Here is a 21,826-nt window from a genome sequence, read left to right as displayed (position 1 = left end):
TCAACTTTCCACGTTGCCCGTAAAAACAATGGATAGGAAAAAAAGAAAGAAAAAGGAGAAAAAGGAAGAAGACGTGATTAAAACGCTAGCCGGATGACTTTTATTCTTCCGTTCTGCTCGTCTTCCGTCTCTTCGAATGGCCAATTACGCGACCCGTAGTATTGGAAAAAAAACTATCGCAGATTTTGACGAGGAGAAGAAAATCAAGTCTTGGAAAGGACGTTTCTTTTTCTTCATCTGATTCTTTTCAGATTGGAAATATCGAATACATACGCGGTTATTTATTGAAAAAGCTTATATGTAGTTGTTTGTTTTTTTTTTTTCGAATGCACGGGGTCTTTAAAAATGAATAAGAATGAGAAGAAGAAAATCATTTTTAGCGCCACAAAGAGACAGATAAAGGTAACGGAAAAAAAGAAGAAGAGAGAAGAGAGAAGAGATAGGAGTCGGTGTGTACGATGTATACATAGCTACCATAGAGAATGATTAATTCGCGAAGGAATTTCCTTTTTCCGCGAGCGCCATAAGACATAAATCAAACGAAAGGTGGAGAGCGGAGCAAATTGAATAAGAATGAAAGGATGAAATTGTTTTTTAATTTCTTTTTTAAAAGTAATACCGATAACACTAATAACGACGGAGGAACAAAAAAATTTCGCCAAAAAACAAACCAGAGAAAAACGCAGGGAAGCGCGGACACGCAATTTTCGAATTAACGAATTCCCTCGTGCCGAGGCGGAAGAAAAGTCGAAAAAATTCTTCGCATTTTTTTTCTCGATTCACTTCGCAGCCAGACGAACGTTCGGAACTACGTGTTCGAATAACTATGGGCTACGTACAGATTTTTCAATTAAAAATATTGAAAAATTGCTGCCCGACGCACAGAGATAAAAAGTTGAGTTTATTTTGATGGAAACTTTTCTTTCTTTTTCTGTGTATTCGATATTCCATTAAAATGAAGAAAAAAAAGAATCCAACGAACCTGCGCCAACTGTAAGAAGACGTATCTACGTACGTGCTCGAATATGGCGAATTTTGTTCTTTTTTCATTTCTTCGTTTTTTTTTTTTCTCACCCAGTCCAAAAGAAATTGGATTTAGGACTGATTTATGGAGAAAAATTTTGCATGTCTTGTTTTATACATTATACGCAAATATGTATACATAGATACTCGTATTTATATATATATATGTATCGAATGTCCCTATTGTATAAAACTGGAGAAAAATCGTATTTTAATATATATATATGCAGGTATATAGTCTGTTTCAAGTGGTTATGAAAAATAGATCAAAAGAATATGAAAAGTTTTAAGTAGCTTTTTCATATTACATACAAACAACGGTATACATATATACGATTATACAAACCCCGTGTATAAATATAAAACTCTACCCCAGTCACTCTGTCTTTTTTTTTTTTTTTTCATTCTTCTCTCTCTTTATTTTTCTTATCTCTTCTCTCTACAAAGCAAAAAACTTTTTAATATTAACGTTATTGTTGTAAACTATACATACTCAGCGTACAAAAAGGTGTAGTTATGTGTGTACGTGCGCGCGTATACGGAATAGGGAGGAAGTAAGTAACCGAGTAAGTAACCAAGTAAGTCAGTATAAAAGAGTAAAAAATATGTAACAATAAAATAAAACAGACGGACATTGCGGACAAATGTAGATAAAAAAAAAAAAAAACGATCCGCATGGCAGTTGAAGTGTAATTAGACGTAGATAACCCAACTAGTATTACGCAGGGTGTAACGATTTTTATTCTTCTTTTCGAGAGCGAAAAAAAAAAAAAAAAAAATGTTGCGAAAGTACGACGTACGTATACGGCGATAAAAAAATTATACCGTGCGCTGTACGAGGAGAGGCACATGTTTTATCGTGAAAAGTTGAGAAGAATGAAAGAATAATGAAAGGCAGGTACAATTTTGTACATTTATTGAAGCTCCAACCTTTTATGAATGACACGAGAAAAAGATGTACGAGAAGAAAAAATGAGAAAAAAAAAAAGAAAAGAAAAGAAGAGTGAGATTAATAAAGCGAGAAAAACTTCGGATAAAACTTGTCAAAAGTTTAGAAATAAAAAGCTCTCCGATCGTGTCAGAACATCCCTTTTATCAGGTGCGTAATTAATTTCAGGTATATACACGATACGTATGGTATCCGATATTCAATTACATTAGGTATTGTAATTAGGAAATAAAGAGAATGAAAAATGCAATCAATCCAAAAGCAACCATCAATTTCTTCTCACAATCTTGCAACACGTCGCCAACACTGAGACGTGACAACCATTATGAATAATTCTTCCCTTCCCTTCCCTTTTTTTGTTTTTGAATTTTGAATTTTGAAAAACCGTTCGTTAATTTTACAGTACTCTACGTTGTGCACGCTGGCGACTAAACGTACGACGTGGAATCACGTTCAGCTTGGGAGGATAATGAAAACGAGCGAGCGGGGAAAAAAAGGGGTGAGAAAAAAATCTGACAAGGTGCGCGGTAGGGGCGTAACTCGCCCCGGACTATACACGTGATCGTTTTAGCGTAGGGAAGTGGGAAGACGAATATACTTTACACGTACGTATGAATACACAGATAGATAGAAGCAGTGGTTTTTGCCGAGTAAACACGCGAAACTAAGGTAAACTACGGTCAGTTATTTCGTTGTTAATTAGCTGATGGAGGAGGTGCGGCCGAGAAGAATGACCGAGAAATAAAAGAAGGGACGCCAGGTAAGGAAAAAAAAAAAAAAAGGAATAAAGAACAATCGGAGGGTGATCGCCCTGCGGATAAAGCGATGAGCGTTAACCCCGGCGAACGGGTTGCCCTGGCCGGGCGAAGAAGAGAAAAAAAAATAACAGTTGATTCGATTATTCTGTAACGATCGGCGGTAGCTTCTGGTTTTTTTTTTTCAACTGTGTGTGAAATTTCAAGAAAAAAAAAGCTCCGAAATATGGATCAGGTTGTATCGAGGATTTTGTAAATCGCTACGTAACGAGTTTTCCTAAAACTTCTACGATATTTCGATGGAAAGAGAAGAAAAAATTTTTCATCCCTCGTGTCGATCCGAAATTACGAATACGACGAAGTGTATTTTCAACGACGACGTAACGAGCAAAGTTTCGCCGACACCGCGTATAACGGAGATGAAAGAAAAAATTCAAACTTAGAAACGCTCGAAACTACGTTAAACAAAAATGAACGTCGGTATTTTTCGTATGCAATATGCACGCAATAATTGACAGGTACGGGTGGACGAGTGTTCGGTACACGGTGAAATAAAAATGCGGCGACGAAACAAGGTAATGGCCGCAGACTCCCGTGGGTGATCAAATATTTAGAAGCAATTTTAAACATCTCTCGCTACACGCTAAAACTCGTGAATATTATAAATCCACTCATTAACTACCTAAATAATTACGCGGATACATAATCTACTGTCCGTCCCGCTCTTGCTGCCTCTGTTTCGCCCGCGAAAATTTTCGATCACTTTTCAAACCACCCCATCCGTACGAAATCGAATCACCGTGTATATAACCGCGCGTATCACACCCCGTCAGCTTTGAACGTAAGGCATGTACACGAATGAAACGATGCATGCAACACTACAGGGTGAGTACTTTCGAACTCCGGGACGGGGAGGAGCCTGAACCGGCTCATAGGCTCATTGCATAATTTCGATTCGACTCTTTTCATTTTTCTCGAACGCTGCGAGTAAGGGGAACGAGGTTCCTTCCTTCCATTTTCGGAGTTTCGAGCAACTCTCGTCCCGTACACGCGTGTACACGATACAAATATTTGCATACCCGATACGTGTAACTCGTACGCACACCCACACTCGGTGAGATCGATTAATCATACAACCCTTCAGAATCAGGACCCCGAAGTGAAAGCCTCATAGACTAATTATTTACCCTTTGAAATTCCGTAGATTAGCTGCAACGATTCGCTTGACGAGGAAAATTCTATTTGCGACGCGAAAGAGAAAAAGAGACTCGTGGTTTTTTTCACTTGTATCAACAAAAACAAAGTCTCGAAAAATCGTTCTTCTCTCACATTTTTCCATTTTTTCCCGTTTCTCAGAGGCGTCAGATCTCTCAATGGCTTATGTATTACATAACACCTCCGATTTATTATAAATGTGCGTGGTCAAGCGATTATTCCGGGATTATTCTGAATTTTTACCACCACCGCTACCGGTGAATTTCTATAATAGCTTATCCGCGGGTTCTTTCATCCCTGAGGTTCCCCTATAATAGGTGGAGGGAATGTATAGAGGAGAAGTTTGAGATATATTTCCTTCGTTCTTTCCAGTTTTTTTTTCGTCCATATTCTTTCTCTTTTTGACTAAAAGCTTGAAGAAAGATGTGAATAGTTCGCGCCTGAATTTGACGTAATATTTTCTTCCCTTTGTCGCCCACCCTCGTTCCCTTTTCCTTTATCATACGGAACGTACACACACGTAATAATATACATAGGTGTACGTATAGAAACGTATTTCGCGTGTACGTAACACCACGTTGTTCGTATCGTCCGTAAGTTTCTTGCTGCTACCTACAGTTCGCAACGCGATTTTGAATCTCAGTTTTTATATCCCGCAGGATATTATCCCGCTACGTACACTACGTACGTACATCTACGTGTGCATGCATATTCCACGTATTGCACGTATGAAATATACTCAACGACGTGGAATGAAAAGGATAGGAGATGACCAACTCTTCATACGGTATTCGAAACTCGTGGACTTTGAATAAATCAACGCCGGTGTGTCCGTCTTATCTACATTGTGGCACGTTACATCCACCGGTACACGTACGTACGTACCTACGTTACGTACAATGAAAAAGAAAATCATCCCCGAGGCACGTCGATACGGAATTTTAGATTTTTTTTTTTTTCTCTTTTTTTTGTTTCTTTACTCCAAAGGAACGACCGCGCGAGAATCAGTTACCCTCGAGTCGAGAAGCGATGAGAAAAAAAACGGGGAAGAAAAAAAAAAAACGAAACGAAGGTAGAAAATATAACGAAACCGCGGTGTACACACGTGCGCGCAACAGAGGCGAAAACTCTCGAAAGAAGACTTCCATTTTCGCAACTGAAGTTGCATCAGGACCTCACTCTTTCCAGGCTGGTGGAGAACGCGCGTTGCATTTCTACGCGTGTATGTATACACACGTATACACGTACATATATTATGTGAGATGCGGCCGGGGGTAGAAAAATATATGTTATTACGCGGGAAGAAGTCGAGGGCAATTTGAAGCGATTGTTAAATTTTTGCAAAAGTATACGGACGGAGGTAGTGAGCGTACGTAGGGAAGGTTGAAAAGTTTTATACAAAATGTACAGGGTGAGTAATAGCGGAGTCTGAGCGAGGCCGAGGACCCACTTCGGATTTTCTCGACGTGGAGTTTCGGGAAAACTCACCCCGTATACGGGAAAATCTGAAAATCCAAGCTCGCTTTTTGCCACTGTACCTACAATAATATATTTGCAGTGGTGCATACAGGGCAAGAAATACTTGCATATAAAATACGTAAGTGTGTATGCATATATACTTATATGTGAAATATATTATTACCGGGTTGAATTCGGTCACATCCAGCTACGCCGCAACGGGAAATCCACGACGATTTTTCTGCTTTGAAAATCCAATTTTCCAACCTATGTATAAAATAAAATGTCCCATACTCGTATGTATATGTATACATCTGACTAAAGGTGCGCAGGGGACATCGAAAGAAAACTAACCGCCAATTTTTAGGAGGGGGGTGGGGGGTGATGATATTTATCGCTCCTTTGCATTTTTATTTCGTTCGTTTTATTTTTTTTTCCAAACTACACACGTTTCACACGTGCGTAGGGGATACACGCGTTGGTCTATACGCTACGTGTGGAGTATTAAGTTCGGCTTTGCGACGACCCGGTTTAACGAGTATAATGCATACCCCTTTTACCCCATTAGACAAATGATACCGCCGGCGGCTTTTAGCTAACGCGTTCTCCTCACGAAATAGAATAAGAAGAAGAAGAAGAAGAAGAAGAAGGACCCCGGATACCTGTGCAAACTCGTGCAGCGGTGAACAACAACACCTCGGAGCTTTTTAGTACCTACATCATAAACGCATATACAACCGTCCCCCAGAAAAAAAAAAAAAACTTTTTATACCTACTTTTTGAGGTATAATACCTGCGTTTACTTTACACGACAATTTAATATAGGTACATGTGCAAAGTATATATGTACAAAAAATACCGTGTACACATTATTCCCAAATTGCATTAAACAAAGATGAAAAGAAAAAGTGCGTAATTGCGTTTTATTTCCAGTATATTTACGTGAAGAAAAAACTTTTTCCTTCTTCTCTTTTCTTTCCGTTCGTTTCATTCTTGTTTCATAATATAAATTTCTTTCTTTCCCTTTCCCTTTTTTTTTTTTTTTTTTTTGTTTTATTTCTTTATATAATAAAGAGCTACTTTTATATATATTTTACGATGTTGAAGAGGGTTCGGGTCCCTAGGGAGAAAGAAATTGGGGGCAGGCAGGACAGCACACACAGGGTGCGTTATCCTTTTAGGCGGTTGGTCAAGGTTCGGTCAAGGGCGTCTCTATATATCATACCAGTGTCGGTGGTGGTTGTTAAGTATATATACACACGTACACATATACTTATATGTACACGTATGATATTAACGTCGTGTAAATGGGGGGTGAACGAAACCCGATACATTTATATATATAAGTATAAGTAAGTTATCTGTATAAGTATTTATGTAGAGAAAAAAAAGAAAATGAAAAGAGAAAAGAAGAAAGATAAAGTAGGTACGACGAGGTAGAAATTAAACAAAGTTAGTTAACGATAAAAAAAAAAAAAGAAAATGGAGAAAGGGTTCATCGGGGGTAAAACCGGAAACGGTTCACCGGATTTCCCACGACATAAATCTGCTCTAGAGCACATATGTGTACACAAAAATATCGTACGTAGTAGACAGGTATGCGTGCGTATGTGTGAATTTTGTTGCAAAAAGCAAAGGAACATAAAATGAGGGGTGAGAGCAACGAAGAATCGAGAAAATTCTTTTCGCAAAATATTTTCAAATCGCGTTCACGTTGGTTAATTATATGAGCGTTTCGTCATATTCGTATAATGCCCTTCGCGAAAACGCTCGCGTGAATACGATTATCCTCAAATTTCAGCTTTTCAAACTTTGAAAATTTTCGATACAGGCACAACCGAAGCACGCGTACGTCGTGTGTGAAGCAAAAGCAAAAACTGAAACAATACAACAACAAAAATAACAATATCATCAACGATAACGCGTCACACGCGTCATACGTAGAGAAACATAATAAACAAAGTTTTGTTCGACAATTTCTGTATATTTTATGGTAAAATTCCTCGCTGACTCGACAAACTTTCGCGTAACGTTGAAAAGTTCGTCTAACAAATGACCAGCGCGTACAACGACTATAGGTAGGGGTGGAAATTTTGCGCGCGACGAAAATTTTATCGCCATTATATTCACAAGGATAATAACTGTACACGGTCACCGTGCATAGAACGGGGAAAAAACTTGCTCGAGTAAAATTATTCCATATACACTCGGGTAGCTATTCGAAATTGTGCGAGAAAATCACGTAGCCGATCGGAATTGTCTACAAATTAGAAGAACACGCCGAGTCGTCAAGGTAGCGTCTGTCTGTCCGTAACCGCGACGTACGGGGACAATCCCACGGGAATTTCAAAGCTCCGTAGCCGGGACTTTTTTTTCTCGTCGAGCGGCCCTCGCGGCAAACCTTATAAAGTCAGTCGCCTTACAATACCCGATACTCGCGACGAAGTTGAACCAGTGCACTTATAGTTAGCACCGTACGCTCGACATTCGGTACATATTTACAAAGTGCATCGTACGTAACGTGGGTACATGGTGGTTTTATGACTATACGAGAAAAGTAGTCGTGCGTCGTATCCGTTAGACCGGCGGGGTGACGTTCAGAGTCGGTTCGCCGATGGATACGCGAACGCTGGATGACGGAGACGGGTTTATTTCCTCCGTAATTGGGTGAGAAACGTCGAACCGAGGAGCCGGTCAATGGAATGAAGAAGTAACTCGAACCCGTCCGCGTAAGAAAGACGTTCGACGACGTCGCGGGCCAACCGCCTCGATTTCCCGTTCGAGCTACACGAGGTGTAGCCGGGGCTAACGAACGTCCGCGATAGCCACTAATCGAACGTTCGAACTTCGTGACGTTTTTTTTTTTTTTTTTCGTCGCTCTTCGACGTTTCGTCCGCAGTGCGGAAGTTCCGCTCCCTCGATCCATTCGTCGAATAACGCGCGGAGTACAAAAGACGTGGAGACGAAATTCGTGGACGAGGAGACGAAATCACGACGAGGGCGGGAGTTAGATGGCCGGGCGGATAGACGGCAGGTAGGCAGGCAGGTAGTCATCGAAGCCAGTTGCGCGTTTTAACGGTAAAGAGTTACGTGACGTCGCGGGTTAAAGTTATTCAACGCGTCGCGGTCGGCTCACGACGCACTTTTGGCCCGAACGAGCAGCAGATGGTATCATCGCGCTCGCTCCTTCTCGGAACTCTTCGAGGAAGAGGAGAGGAGAGGATAGCGACGTGGAACAAGAAGTCGGAGGGACTGAAACAAAACGAGAATGAAGAAAATGCTCGCGGCTACGACGCGGGGAGAAAAACGAGGTGAAACGGACGGACATCGAGCATCGCGAACGGACCAGAAAACTACGTCAGGAGTTCAAAAGAGAAGATATGTCCGAGCGGCTCCTCGGTCCGGCCCCCCGAACTCGAGATTCTTCGTCTCCTTAATTTTCGTATAAAAGGCGGAGCGTAAAAGTGAAAAACGCGAGTCGCGAACGGAGAGAAGACTCCGATCTGGACGAATTTCGTATTCCTTGTACAGCCGGTTGGAAATTAGACGCGGGAGGGGGGGAGGGGGGTAGGTTACCCTCCGTTTGATCCTCGGCCAGTTTTAACTTCTCGAGGGTCTCGGTACCTTCCAAACTCTGTTTTCGCAACGTGGGATCGAATTGTTTCAGACTTCGGTCAACGAGACACCGAAAGCGAGTGGGTATCGAATAAGACGGTGTGGAAGACGAGCCGACTCGGAAAACGAAGCGAACAAACGGCGAGGAGAGGAACTCTGAAATTTGACTGGAAGTCGAATAAGGTCGCTCTTTCGGATTTCACCCTTTTTTTTCCACCCCCCCGTCCGCGCGCAACGCCGCGCGTTGCCACCGTTTTACGACGAAACCGCACGGTTCAGACGCGATCACGGTGGCCCAAAATCTACCGCCCCGACATCGCGCGGTTCACTTTTTCTCTTTCAACCGGGTTGAATAAAACGTTTGAAACGAGATACGGCATTTTCTGAGAAGAAAAAGAGAAATACCTGTACGTGTATATCAAGAGAAGGAAAAAAATGATGACGTTACTCGGGCTCGCGAACATTTTTTACACACGAGAGTCATCGGCCGGGACCGGAGTCTGGATGGAGCACAATGGATTAATTTTCTTTTTTTTTCTTTTTTCTTTCTCTCTTTTTGGTTCAAGAGTTCTCATCGTCGTCGTCAATTGAGGGTTTCCGTATTGTTCGATTCGAACTACCTACGCGTATGAATATCAAGTCGTACGCAGGAATGTTGAAGCGTGAAAAGAAATCAGGTTGACTGTACGACGCGACAGGGGTGGTGGTGATGGTGGTGGTGGTGGTGGTTGGCGCGAGAGACGAGGGGTAGGATTTACCAAAGAGACTTTCGAACAAAAACCGATAACCCGAACCATCCCGTGAAAAAGACTTTACCCACCGATTCCGGTGTGTAGTGGCGGTGGTCAGGGGCTGTTTGCATCGCGCGTTTGCTTATGCGATTTTTATTCAATTTCAATGGGGCGAAGTCTGTTCTGTTCATTTTTTTTTTTTTTCTTTCTTTTTTTCGCCTTCTTTCTATGCACCTTTTTTGTTCTCTCCCCTTCCTTTTTATTTACTCTCTGCGGATCGCTCTTGGAGATTTTTCTCTTTTTTTTTTCCTTCACCCCGCCGCGAACGATACCCTTATGGGGTGGCTATTTATACACTGCACTTTTGTTTTAACCAACGTACCGCACATAATAATGTGCAACGGGTAATTTGAATGCACTTTGTACCGAGTTACCCTTCGGGAATTTACAATAAACCCCGAAAATTCGCCGCTTCTCATTTTTATACTCCATTTCATTTCGTTCCTTTCCTCTTTGTTTTTTTTTCTCTCTTTTCACGCTACATTACTCCTTTGTTCCCGAAAAAATTTGACGTTTGAACGGCGGATTCATTCGTTCCACCGTCAACCAACGTCAGAAATATGTCTTTGAAAAATAATAATTTCGAGGGTGAAACGAAATTTCGACTTTGAAAAAAGCACCGTCCGATTTCATGAGATAGTTTTTTTTTTTTTTTTCAATATCGGGTAACTTCGGTTTCCAAATTTTTTCGTATCTCATTTTCTTCGCACGAGATCCGCGCACGGTACACGGATAAAAATGCGCCCGACTTTATCGTCTAAGAGGAGGCAATAAAACGTCGTAAAATTAAAAATATGTACGAAGGAATGTGAAAAATGTGCGGTAAATATGTGAAAAAGAACAAAATAAATAAAGTAGAGAACCCAACGTCTCCTATGACATACGTCGTCGTTGTGCATATGCTGCTGCAGTTATTGCGAACACGTGTATTATTAAAAGCTACACGTACGTACTCCTCGCGTCGCGCAGGGTTTTAAAAAGCTTCGGCGACGACATCCGACACTTTGGGGTAAAACCACATGTATATAATGCAGCCCGTGTACGAATGGCGTGTACGTACCTACACCAGTTCGTACGGGGGGGGGGACGGAAAAATGTTACGGTCCGAGTCCGTTAACTGCGTGTCGAATTGATGACAAAGTTGAGAAACCGAAAGCCGAGGTAAAAATAAAGTGGTAGATGAAATAACGATAGAAAAAAAGGAAAATTAGAAATAATTTTGAAGTGTAGGTACGAGAGTTGTAAATTTTCGTCCTAGAATAAAGGCAAAATGTCGTTGAGCGAAAATAGACGAAACAGAAGAAAAAAGGAACTGCAGCACCCCGGAGTTCTGGCAAAATTTGTTCCAAGGGTTGTTCGGTTTTTCCCACAATAATCATCGTCTGTTCAGCACGTGTGCGGCAAATGAAGGTGGGTATGTGAGTACCTCGTACCTACCGGTTACATAGGTGTGCGACACCGCCACCGTTTCGTATTGTACATAAAATACGATACGTTTTCGCAAACGTATGACGGACACGACGGGCGAACCCTACGCACAACCAAAACCTAGACTGTACAAATAAATGAAACGGAACTCTACACGTGTTCGGAATGTCGAATATATATATATACACATAAGGGTGTCATCGTTTGCTGATTTGGAAAAATATACACGTGTACGGTAGAATGGAGAGAGGAAACTCTAAACTTTTCCTAACTTCGACTATCCAATTTTCCCTAATTTTGGTAAAAACATTACATACCTTCAAAAACTGGTCTATCCGAAAATAAAGTTCAACTTGGAAAAAAAAAAAGCCGAAAACTCTCTCGATACGCGTATAGCTAATTACCTTTTTCCCACGTCATCCTATTGTCAAACACGTGAGTGAGGATAATTGACTAACGATGTTATCGCAGTAGAATAGAATGAAAATGAAAAAAAAAAAAAAGTAAACAAAGGGTGTTGGGATAAAATAAAATCACCCTTTGGAATGATCATCAGCCATCGATTTTTCTCTTCGTTCTCTTTTACCTCCCTTCATTTCGCGGTGAGGGGGAAGGGAAAATTTTTTTTTGTAAATAAATGAGTAAAGAGAAAAAAAACAAAAAAAGCACAAGTGCGGAATTTTTACTCCCCTCCCTTCTCCGTGTTGTACGTATTTCCGCAGGTGTGTGCAACGCTTTTTTCCAACGTGTATCGAGAATGAAAAATAGCGAAGTACGAGGTAGAGAAAACTAGAGAAAGAGAAAAATAGGAGACTATGCGAAAAGTAAAAAGGAAAAAGAGGCGTGCTCGTTTTACGCCCCCCGAAGTAAACGAAACAAAGCTCGCGAGTACAACGTTAGCGGGTTTACGCGGCTTAAAAACGTAGCTAAGAAAAAGGCGGGGGTTACAGGCGGTAGCCGCGGAGAAGCGAAGTATGAGCTTAAGTAGGTAGGTAAGAAAGTAAGTGAGACAAGAGAACCTTATGGAGGTTCTTATACAGGAGGGTGCCGGTGGAAGGAACAGCCCCCGAAAACTTATACTACATCACGAGATCTTTTCAGAAGTAGTAAACCGAAGTATCCACAGGTCGTAACTTATGTCGAGCACGTGTCCACGGCGTCGTCATCTTGGCGCTCTTTCAACGCCGTTTCCGAAGCGACGCACAAGCGATTCACGCACGTTATAATATACCGCATACGCCAACCCCTCTACGTACGTACGTGAAAAGCGAAGCGAAATGACCTTGCCGAAAATCGGCGAATGAAAAACCTCAAAAAATAACCCCGAATCGCGTGTGAAAATTATCGAAGAGTTAGAAAAAAAAAAACGGCTCATTTTCGGTGTTCGAATTTCTCCGGTACCCGGGGTAAAATAAGGGGGAGCGCGTACGGTAGGTGCCTAACTTTAAATTGGACGATCCTCCGCCGGTGATCAGAAGATGGTTTTGCGAGCGTGTATTAAATTATATGTGCGGACGTACGAGTGTAATTTGCGTGTATTGAAGGGTAACGTTAGAAACTTTGTTATCTGACGCACGGGTGGGTGTTCGCGGTGGGTCCGGGAGAACGTGGAATAAGTTGGTTAGAGAGAGAGAGAGAGTGGCCAATTCAAACGTAACCATCAGAGTTCGAGGAGTGGAGGAGGTGTACACCGGATGAGGTGTAGCGTGTAAAGCCCCCGGAGTTTGCACGGTGACGTGGATATAGATCGGATTAAGCTCGACCCAATAAGCTCGGTGACGCGGCGGTGGAGGTTCGCTTACCCCCTGCGGGAGGAACCCTTGGAGAGAAGAAAAAAAAAAAAATGAAGGGAGGGAGGAAAGAAAAACGAAATAAAAAAATCGAACCGACGAAAAGCGACCGATAAACCGCCACCGGATCGGACAAAAACGAAATAAATCCTACTCCCTCTGTGTATACACTGTACACTGAGGATGACGATCGCATCCGCGAGGATTTTGTCGTAGGGTAAAAAGGAGTTGAGAAAAGAAAGCTAAGGAATTGACGAACGGAGGCTCGCTTCGCGTCTCGAAATTCTTCGAATCCGTTGGGTCGAAATTGAAAGAAAAAGACGTACCGTGAGATTTTTGGCGACACTTCGTGTGCGCAGGGAAATTTTCAACCTCTTTCCGTTCGGAGAGATCGAAAATAAGAAGAAGATACGTGCGTACTTGAGAAACGTTAAATATTTATACAATTTCGTACGTGTGATCCGTGCAACCGAACAGAAGCGAAGCACGTGTTTTTTAATGTGTTAACATTACCGCCGAGTCGGTTGCAGGTATTCCAAACTTTTTTACATTCTTTTTGCTATTTTATTTGAAATTTTTCTCTCCCTATTCCAAACAATCGTAGGGAAAAAGTTTTCTCGCGTTATTTGTTTGACTTGAGTCTTTTCCCAAAACTATACCTATAACTCTCGTCTACGTAGCTGAAGATGAATGGAATTTTATTTTGCTGTACAAAAAAAAAAAAAAAAAATTAGAAAAATCAAGGATATCTCGATGGGGAAAAATTCGTAGCAATTTTTCACTTTTTGGAGCGTAAACCTGTACTTGGAAAATTTTATTATACATCACGTCTACGTATGTACATTTATCGTACATGTACATCGATGAGAGCACGGAATAGGTTTGGAAACGAATCGCGTGCGAATGCCATGAGCTTGCACCTGCAGTATCGTTGAATTGAAAAAAAAAAAAGAAGAAAAAACAGGAAACGATAATCTAAAAAGAAGGAAAAAAAAAACTAGAAAAACGAAGCAGCTATGCAACGGTCTACGTACGTATGCACCCACGTACACACGTATAATACACAGAGAGAAAAAGTGCAACGAGCAAAAAGTAAATGGGAAAGAATGAGAAAAAAAAAAAAAAACACCTTCAAAAAATGAGCTCTGAGAGGAAGAAAACGGGATATAAATCGGCAAACAAACCGAAACAACAAATTCCTCAGTAAAGTCGTAGAGAAGAAACTTTTATCTGGGTTACATGTAGGTACCTATAGTACGGTGAGTTTGTACCACATGAAGAAAAAGGAGCAAAAAAAAAAAAAAAGAATGAACTGAAAAAATTACTGTCTCAATAATTCAAAGTTCATTTAATTCAAATAAAAGGAGTTCGTCTATCGAAAGATAGAACCAACTAAAAACTAAATAAATGAATATCAAAAACTGAAGATGTCTTGTATTAGATAAGCGTTGAATGTTCTCTCTTTCTACCGTAATTTTCGTAATTTTTATAATTATTCTTTTCATCAATTTGGGATAGGAAATATGAGAACGAAAACTGCCTGCGTATGAAAAAAGAGAAGAAAAATTGTACGTAGAAGGCGATGCCACGGCTGGTGATTAACAGTTCAATTAGTAACGCTTTGATATACCAATATTAATTAAAGAGTGGATACATAGTACATAAGCGTATACATATAAATATACATCTAAGGTATAACAAACACTCGAGCACTTGAGGTGGACGATGAAAATTACAAGGTGAAATATGACGCCGAGTTTTTCCATGTTCAGGAGTGGGTGCATGAAGACATAATAATAAGCGAGTAGAAGATTAATTCAAGACAGGTGAGAATAGTGAAAAAGAAAAAAAGAAGAAAAAAAACCAACCAACCAACCAACGAAAAGAAAAAGAATTGAGGCGTTGAAAATACGATGAGTAGGAGATCGCGTGACATCTATTAAAACGGACGGTACATTAGAGCGAAATAAAACAATCCCACCATCGCGTCATTTCTGTTACGTGTACTTGTAGAGGTTGTTGAAAAATTCATTCGATATTTTCAACAAAAGAAAATGAAACGTGAGTTACGATCGAGATGATTTCACGAAATTGACGACGCGTCAAATAAATTGAAATGAGAGAAAGAAAAAAAAAAAATATACCAGAAAAGCAAAAGTAAAGTAATTTGAAAATGTTGAAAGAGGTGGAGAAATGAATCGCGAAGAGGATACGAGAACCTTGAGTCCTCGGTCCTTCTTCATCCTTTTTTTGTTAATATTTATTGCCGCGATTAGTCACGTCTAATATGAGAGGAGGAGGACGCGAACGCAGTTCGACATTAATCCCGACGGGGTTCGAATTCGGTGAACTTGAACGAGCGAGTAGGTGACTACCTATTAAAAAAAAAAAACTCGCGACCGGTATCTTACCACGTCATCCGTGCCGCGTGAAAATCTCGAAGTGATCGGTATATTAAAATCTCTCGGATACGTACACATCGCGTACGACGAATGAATATATGTATATTACACACGAGCATTAGGTACTCGAAATGTTGTACCTACCTACCTACCTACCTACCTACCTATCGGTAAATGAAACGAGCTGACTTACGACGTTATTATCATCATTATTACGATGGCTCTATGATATGTCCGGGTTGGGTTGGCTTCGGAATACCTTCGACGCGCCAAATTTGGTCGCGGTCAACCGTCCGGACGGATAGTCGATAGAAGTTATTTGGACAACGGACAATTCTTGCCGGCAACCCGTACGTATCGAGGTCAATGACCAACGGGCCCTTCACCTTATTATATGCTTAGCATATCATACGTAGGCATACGTATAACGAACGTATGGATATAACACACGGTCCATTTCTCACGTCAAATAAACGCGCCTGTATGTTATTACAATAATTTGTTCGGTTTTTTTAAATGAAAACGATTCGAAAAAAGATTGTTCATCTCACTACGAAAAGTGAGATCGACCTGAAATCGAGAATAAAAAAAAATAAAGCGTCGGAAAAAGTAAAAAAATCTGAGATGTAATTGGCGGAGAATGCACCGTACACGTGCGATCGTGAAAAGTGAGAAGTTGACGTGATTTCGTTCGAAAAACTTGAAATGGGGAATTTTTTTTTCTACGTAGCTGCAGAGCACGTGCTTCGGCGTACGTACAGAAGGGACAGCAGCAGCGATCCGTAGAAAAGGAGAAATTTGAAACACGTGAAGCGTCGTTTCTCGTGGCTGTTTTGCGTCTGCGGGTGGTCGTTGCGGGGGCTTTTCTCCGTTCTACGGATAAGTAGTCGCAGCCTCGAATCGTGCGTTCGAAGGCGACGCGGATAACGCGTTTCCTTTCCAGGCGCGCCAAGGGCTCGAATCTCGGACCCTTTTTCGGCTCGAGGGTCGCGTGGGCGCGAGGGATGGGACGTAGGGCCCTGCGAGACACCCTAAAATCGGCGAAAATAACACCGAGGAGAGATACGCTGGGGAACATCCGCGTACGGTTGAAATTGTCACCCTCAATATTTCGGGGAGCTTAGGGAGATTATTCGGAAATTGATTTTCCATCGAACGCGAAACGGAACGTATAGCGCCGAACGATCGTTGAAAAAAAAAAAAATTATCTCGTTCATGACCCGATTGATTTCATTATATCGTTTGATGCGAACGAAATAGATGATAAAAAAAAAGTAATCGAAAATATAAAAAATGAAATACCGAGTCCCCCGTTGTTCGAATTAATTTATCATTCGCGGATATATTCGTTGACCTACGATCAACGATTCGTAAATTTATACACAGAGAAAACAATGTCAAAAATGACGTGCATGGGTAATTTAGCTTATCAGCTGATGTACATACGTATACATGTAACGGCGTAAAATATCCCGATTTTCCCATTGCGGATTCCCGTTACGTAGCGGGGTGCACGACCGTGTCATATTTTTTGTCATACGAAAGATAATCCAAAATTCAATTCCATTCGGACAACTGTGTTTAAAATCTGGTTCGATCGAGTCCTCCGATTAACTTGATTTGCTAGATTTCCAACTTTGACTTTTTTTTAGTTCATTCATTTGGTTTTTGATTCGGTTTTTTGCCTTTTTTCAGACGAAACAAAGGGGAAAAAAGCATCGGCGAACCGCCCCGCCCGCCGCGGAACCGATAAAATTCGCCCTGCAGCACACGCACGCGGCTAACGTAGTGTAATCCTCGCCCAACAATCAAAGTGGAAGCAAAAAAGACAAGTTTCTGTTTTTTTTTTTTTTCTATTTTTCGCTTTCGGTGGTTAAATTTGCATTTCAATTAAACGTGATCACCGGGACGCGCTAGCTCGTCTATACAGTACGTTACATCGTAGAAATATACAGCGGGATTACCGTATAAATAAAATGAATTCACATTTTTAAAGCGAAATGTCGTCGATTTTTTATTCATACCGTTTTGAATTTGTTATTATCTATTTATCGTCGAATCGTCTCGTCTGGATTCGCGTTGAGCAAGTTTGAAAAATCGTACATCTCCGTACCGTACCGGGATTTTCGAGGATATTTTACGCTCTGCAGAGAAAAATAGGTAATACCTACTGCGGATAACTGCAGGAGGAAAGGTTTTTCCCATGATTGTTTATCCAAAAGTTTTTGACGCATCGATACATATGTACGTTACATGGATATATGTATAAATGTTTTATTTACTGCGGATATACGTTTATGTACGGGTATGAGAAAAATATCAGTGCTATACACGAGTAATTCTTATTACTATACATTTTACTCGTCTCGAAAAGTCTCGTGAAATACGAGCAAGTAGTATTTTTATTTTTGAATCGGTTCTTTCAGATTTTCTCTATTTATTTATTCATTTTTTTTTTTTCTTTCTCATTCAAAAAGCTCAGTTTATACTCGAGTACATACGTGTATGTAAAGTGCCGCTGGTTGAACGAGCCCGGAATTCGAGCTTTTATATGATATACATGTACATACACGTACCGTATATATTTTGCCGCACGTTACTTTGCTTGCAATTTATGAGGGATGTGGAAAAGTTTGAAAAACTTTCGCATTCCCTGTACACTTACGGATATAGAAAAGTCAGGATTTCCGATTTATCGAACACGCGCCAATTAAATCAACGATTTGTAAAATATTCGAAGAAAATTTTTCACCGAAGAAATTTACCCTATTCATCTCGTTCGAATTTTATAACCCCGACTATACATACGTTTCTCGATAAGGAGTTTGGGAAAAATTCTAAAATAAAAAAAAATCAAATAAACGGAATATTTGCAATTCCTTTTTTTACTCAGCAGACAATCAGACGCTCGATGAAGCGATATCATTCCTCTCTCTCTCTCTCTCTCGCTCTCTTTTCCTCGGATATTAATTACATAGGAACGTTAGAGCGTGACAATTAATATAACATCTATACGTCCACGAGGTAGAGGTATATATACATGTAATTATATTACAGGTAAATAGCAATTAATCTACCTTCGGAATATGTATATTCGGTTCAAGGTGTATATCGTATAAACTCGACCTATTTATACAATATCAAATTAAAGTCACTCAGAAGAGGAATTCGATCGCTTCGATACTTTAGGTATATCCAACGTGTACGTTATAAATCGTACTACGTGAAGAGAGCCTATTTTCCATCGGACAATTTATCGAGCAAAATTGAATCTCGATGATTATACTCGGCGTTATTTCAATTGCGCATTGAAACGAGAATAAAAAGAAGTAACGAAATCAAAATCCGGTCCGGTTCAAATCAAGACGATGACCGAATCGAGCTTCGCTTTTTTTCGGACTGGAGACGACCGACTCAAAATTAAGCTCCGTGAAGAGATCGGCTCCGGGCCAATCAAGAGTCGAAGGCTACGGATCGAGAACATGCAACGATTTATTTATTCTACAATCATCGGGCGTGATCGGCCTCCTCGAAAAACAAGACGAAAAAAGTTGAATCGATAGAATAAAAAAAAAGAAATTGAAAGAGAGAAAAAAGATCTTCGAGTTCGTTAGACGAGAATGGATTTATTTATATACCCACGTAGTGTACATGCGATACAATAGCCAGCTCGCTAGCTGACTAACTTCTTCCTCCACTCGACTGATATTGAATTATAAAAGTTTTTCATCGTATATTTCAGGATCCGGGCAACGATATAACTCGATTCGATTAGTGAACCGATATGTACCCCGTGCCTATGTGCACAACGATACACACGTACACGTACGAATACATCGAGACGAATATTTTTCTCTTATATGTTGAAATAATAAAATAATTACTGCAACTTAGCGTTTACACAGAAGCGCGCCACGTCGTGTCCTATGTGCTTAACGTGGTGCACGCACATAGCCGGTGTACATAAGCACTCCAAAGCTCGCGTACCAGATAAACGAGGATCTACATACATTCATCCCGTACTCGGCGCGGGGTAGCTACGTAATTTATAGAGGAAGCCCCTTCGAGTCTATAATTTGAACGCCAGACACGCCCTGATGAAGAGTGCGAGAAGATATCTACACTCTTTTTTACTTCACCCTTTGTCCGACCCCCCCAACCCCCCCTTCCCCTTCAGACCCTCGAGAAGTTCCGCGTGAATAATACGCCCGAGAAAAGTGACCGAGGAGGGTTTTTTTTTTTTGTTTTTCAAAATTTTGTTTTTCAATTGTATTCCTATTTTTTTTTTTTTTTTTTTTTTTTTGATTTTATTCGGCTACGCGTCGCTGCGAATTTCATCCCCTCCGACGAGAGGAGAGAGGGAAGTAAGCGGCTCTCCGATTTCTAAATATTTTATTTACGCCTAAGAAAAGCTTGCCGGGTGTTTTTACGCCTCCACCTGATCACCCCGCGAGGGGTGGATCGTTACGTACGGGGGGGAGGGGGGCGCATTTATCTCTTGAAATATTAACGCAGAAGCGGGTAAAGATGGCAGAGTGTGCAGAGTGTTTAATAATTTACTTTACCCAAATTATCCGCCGTTACAGCGGGCTGCAGGCAGAGGAGGGTGGCGACAGCAGCGAAGATCTTAATCATGATGATAGCGGCGGAGGCGGTGGCCAGCGGAAGAGGAGCAGCGCAGTGGGGTACCAGCGGTGGGAAGTTTAGCTCCGGTGTTAAAATATCGCTAAAACCACCTGGCTGGGTACCGCATGTCACGATCCCTCTCTTCGACCTTTCCGACCTTCCTCAAGCTGCTGCTGCGTAGTAGAATCCGAGTTTGTCTTTTCGCGGCACTTTTTAACGGAGGTGAAGAAAACGAATTCGAACCAACGAAGATCGTCGGAGTTACTCGAAGCACTCGGGAAAAAATGGCGACTATTTTAAATTTTAAATTTTGAAAGGAGAGAAAGGAAGAACGAAAAAAAGACGGGAAGGAACGTCGACGTTCGTTAGTTCGGTGGACGATGACGATGTCACTCAACGATCGCAGAATGTAACGAACGGTAGAAATTCACGGTGAAATAATTTCCGTGCAAAATTCAAAGGCGTTGTGACGCGGCTCATTTTTTCTCCCGCGAGCGAGCGTCTCTATCCCTCCTCGAGTAGATTACGGACTGGCGATATTTTCCAAAATTGTGTGAGCACGATCGCGACGTTAATCCTTCTCTTGTTGTTCTCGCTATCTCTCTTCCCGTGCAACTGGAGTAGCTGGAATTCACCCTTCGATGTTTCAAGCGGTGAGAAAGAGAGGGAACGAAACACTTCACATGTCGATTCACTTAGGGGTCACTCACAGAATAACAGAGGCGAAAAACAACATCGGCGACGCAATACGAATTCCAAGAATGAAACCAATTCGGAGCACCGCTCAACTACCATCGGTTTCCACCCGAATTATTACTGAAATTATTTTTGTTAATTAGTTAGCGACGTTAATTATTATTAAATTTTTTGTTTTTCAAAACTCAACGACTCGTCGTCCCTCGATCACACCTGAAACTTGTACAGCTGGAGGTGCTGCAGTTTTCACAATTATTTCACTCCCACTCGTCATATTTTGTTAACTATTTGATAATTTTTTAAAGATCGTTGATCCGCGGTTTCGATAAAAAAATCGAAACATCGATAGAAAAATCAAAAAAAAAAAAAAAGGGGGAATTTTCTCAAAATGAAAAGAAAAACTAATTATCACTACCACCCAAAATAAAAAAAAATTGATTGATTAATTAATTAATTAATTAATTAATTAACATCCAGTGATTGAAAACGATATTTTCAACAGCACAACACTGAATAATTTAATTTCCTTCTTTCAAATTTTATTGAAATTCAATTATTTCTCGTTCATTACTCACGTACGTTAATTTTTTCCAGAATTGCGTTTCGAATTCGATTCAAAAGAACACGTGTGGGAACGATGGTAATTTTTCGAAAAACGGGTGAAATCGAAGGGGGAAATTTTCGATCAGCTTTCCTCTCACCGATATCCTGACAATCAGAGCTGGTACATATATCGAGGCGTGAAAATTTCACACGAACGTGCGTACGTGGGAACGGTCGGCGCGCGACTGAAACCCAAAGGGGATTTTAAACCTGGTGAGTCATGTGACGTCACGACGCGCCGCGACGCGCGCCCACACGAGAAGAGAAACGTCCGACGAAAGAGACCGACGAACCGAGAATATGAGGAGCCCTCGGTTTTCCAAGATACAGAAGGTTTTCCAAGGATTTCCCTTTTTTTTTTTCTTCACCTCCGTCTTCATCTCCGTCCCTTCACCCCCTATCATCCCTTGCACACCGTCTTTCGGGCGGAGGGGGGTGAAATATTGTGGTCACGTTTCCAGAGATTGTAGTCCCG

General features: G+C 41.1%; 1 protein-coding gene across 5 annotated transcripts in view; it reads right to left on the bottom strand.

Moving 5' to 3' along the window:
* LOC105684890 (protein eva-1 homolog C-like) overlaps window positions 1-21,554 on the bottom strand; it is a 68,941-nt gene extending 47,387 nt beyond the window's left edge. For 4 of the 5 annotated variants that reach the window (XM_012398594.2, XM_048656379.1, XM_048656377.1 and 1 more), the window contains exon 1: window positions 19,992-21,553. In XM_012398594.2, coding sequence (XP_012254017.2) covers window positions 19,992-20,061 — 70 coding nt within the window. In that variant the 5' untranslated portion in view covers window positions 20,062-21,553. Of the gene's footprint in view, window positions 1-19,991 lie in introns of all 5 variants that reach the window. The other variant, XM_048656378.1, reaches the window with a different exon arrangement.
* Window positions 21,555-21,826: the final 272 nt, after the last annotated feature.

This window comes from Athalia rosae, chromosome 6 (genome assembly GCF_917208135.1).
Source record: "Athalia rosae chromosome 6, iyAthRosa1.1, whole genome shotgun sequence".
Lineage (NCBI taxonomy): Eukaryota > Metazoa > Arthropoda > Insecta > Hymenoptera > Athaliidae > Athalia > Athalia rosae.
This window is presented reverse-complemented; position numbering and strand designations above follow the sequence as displayed.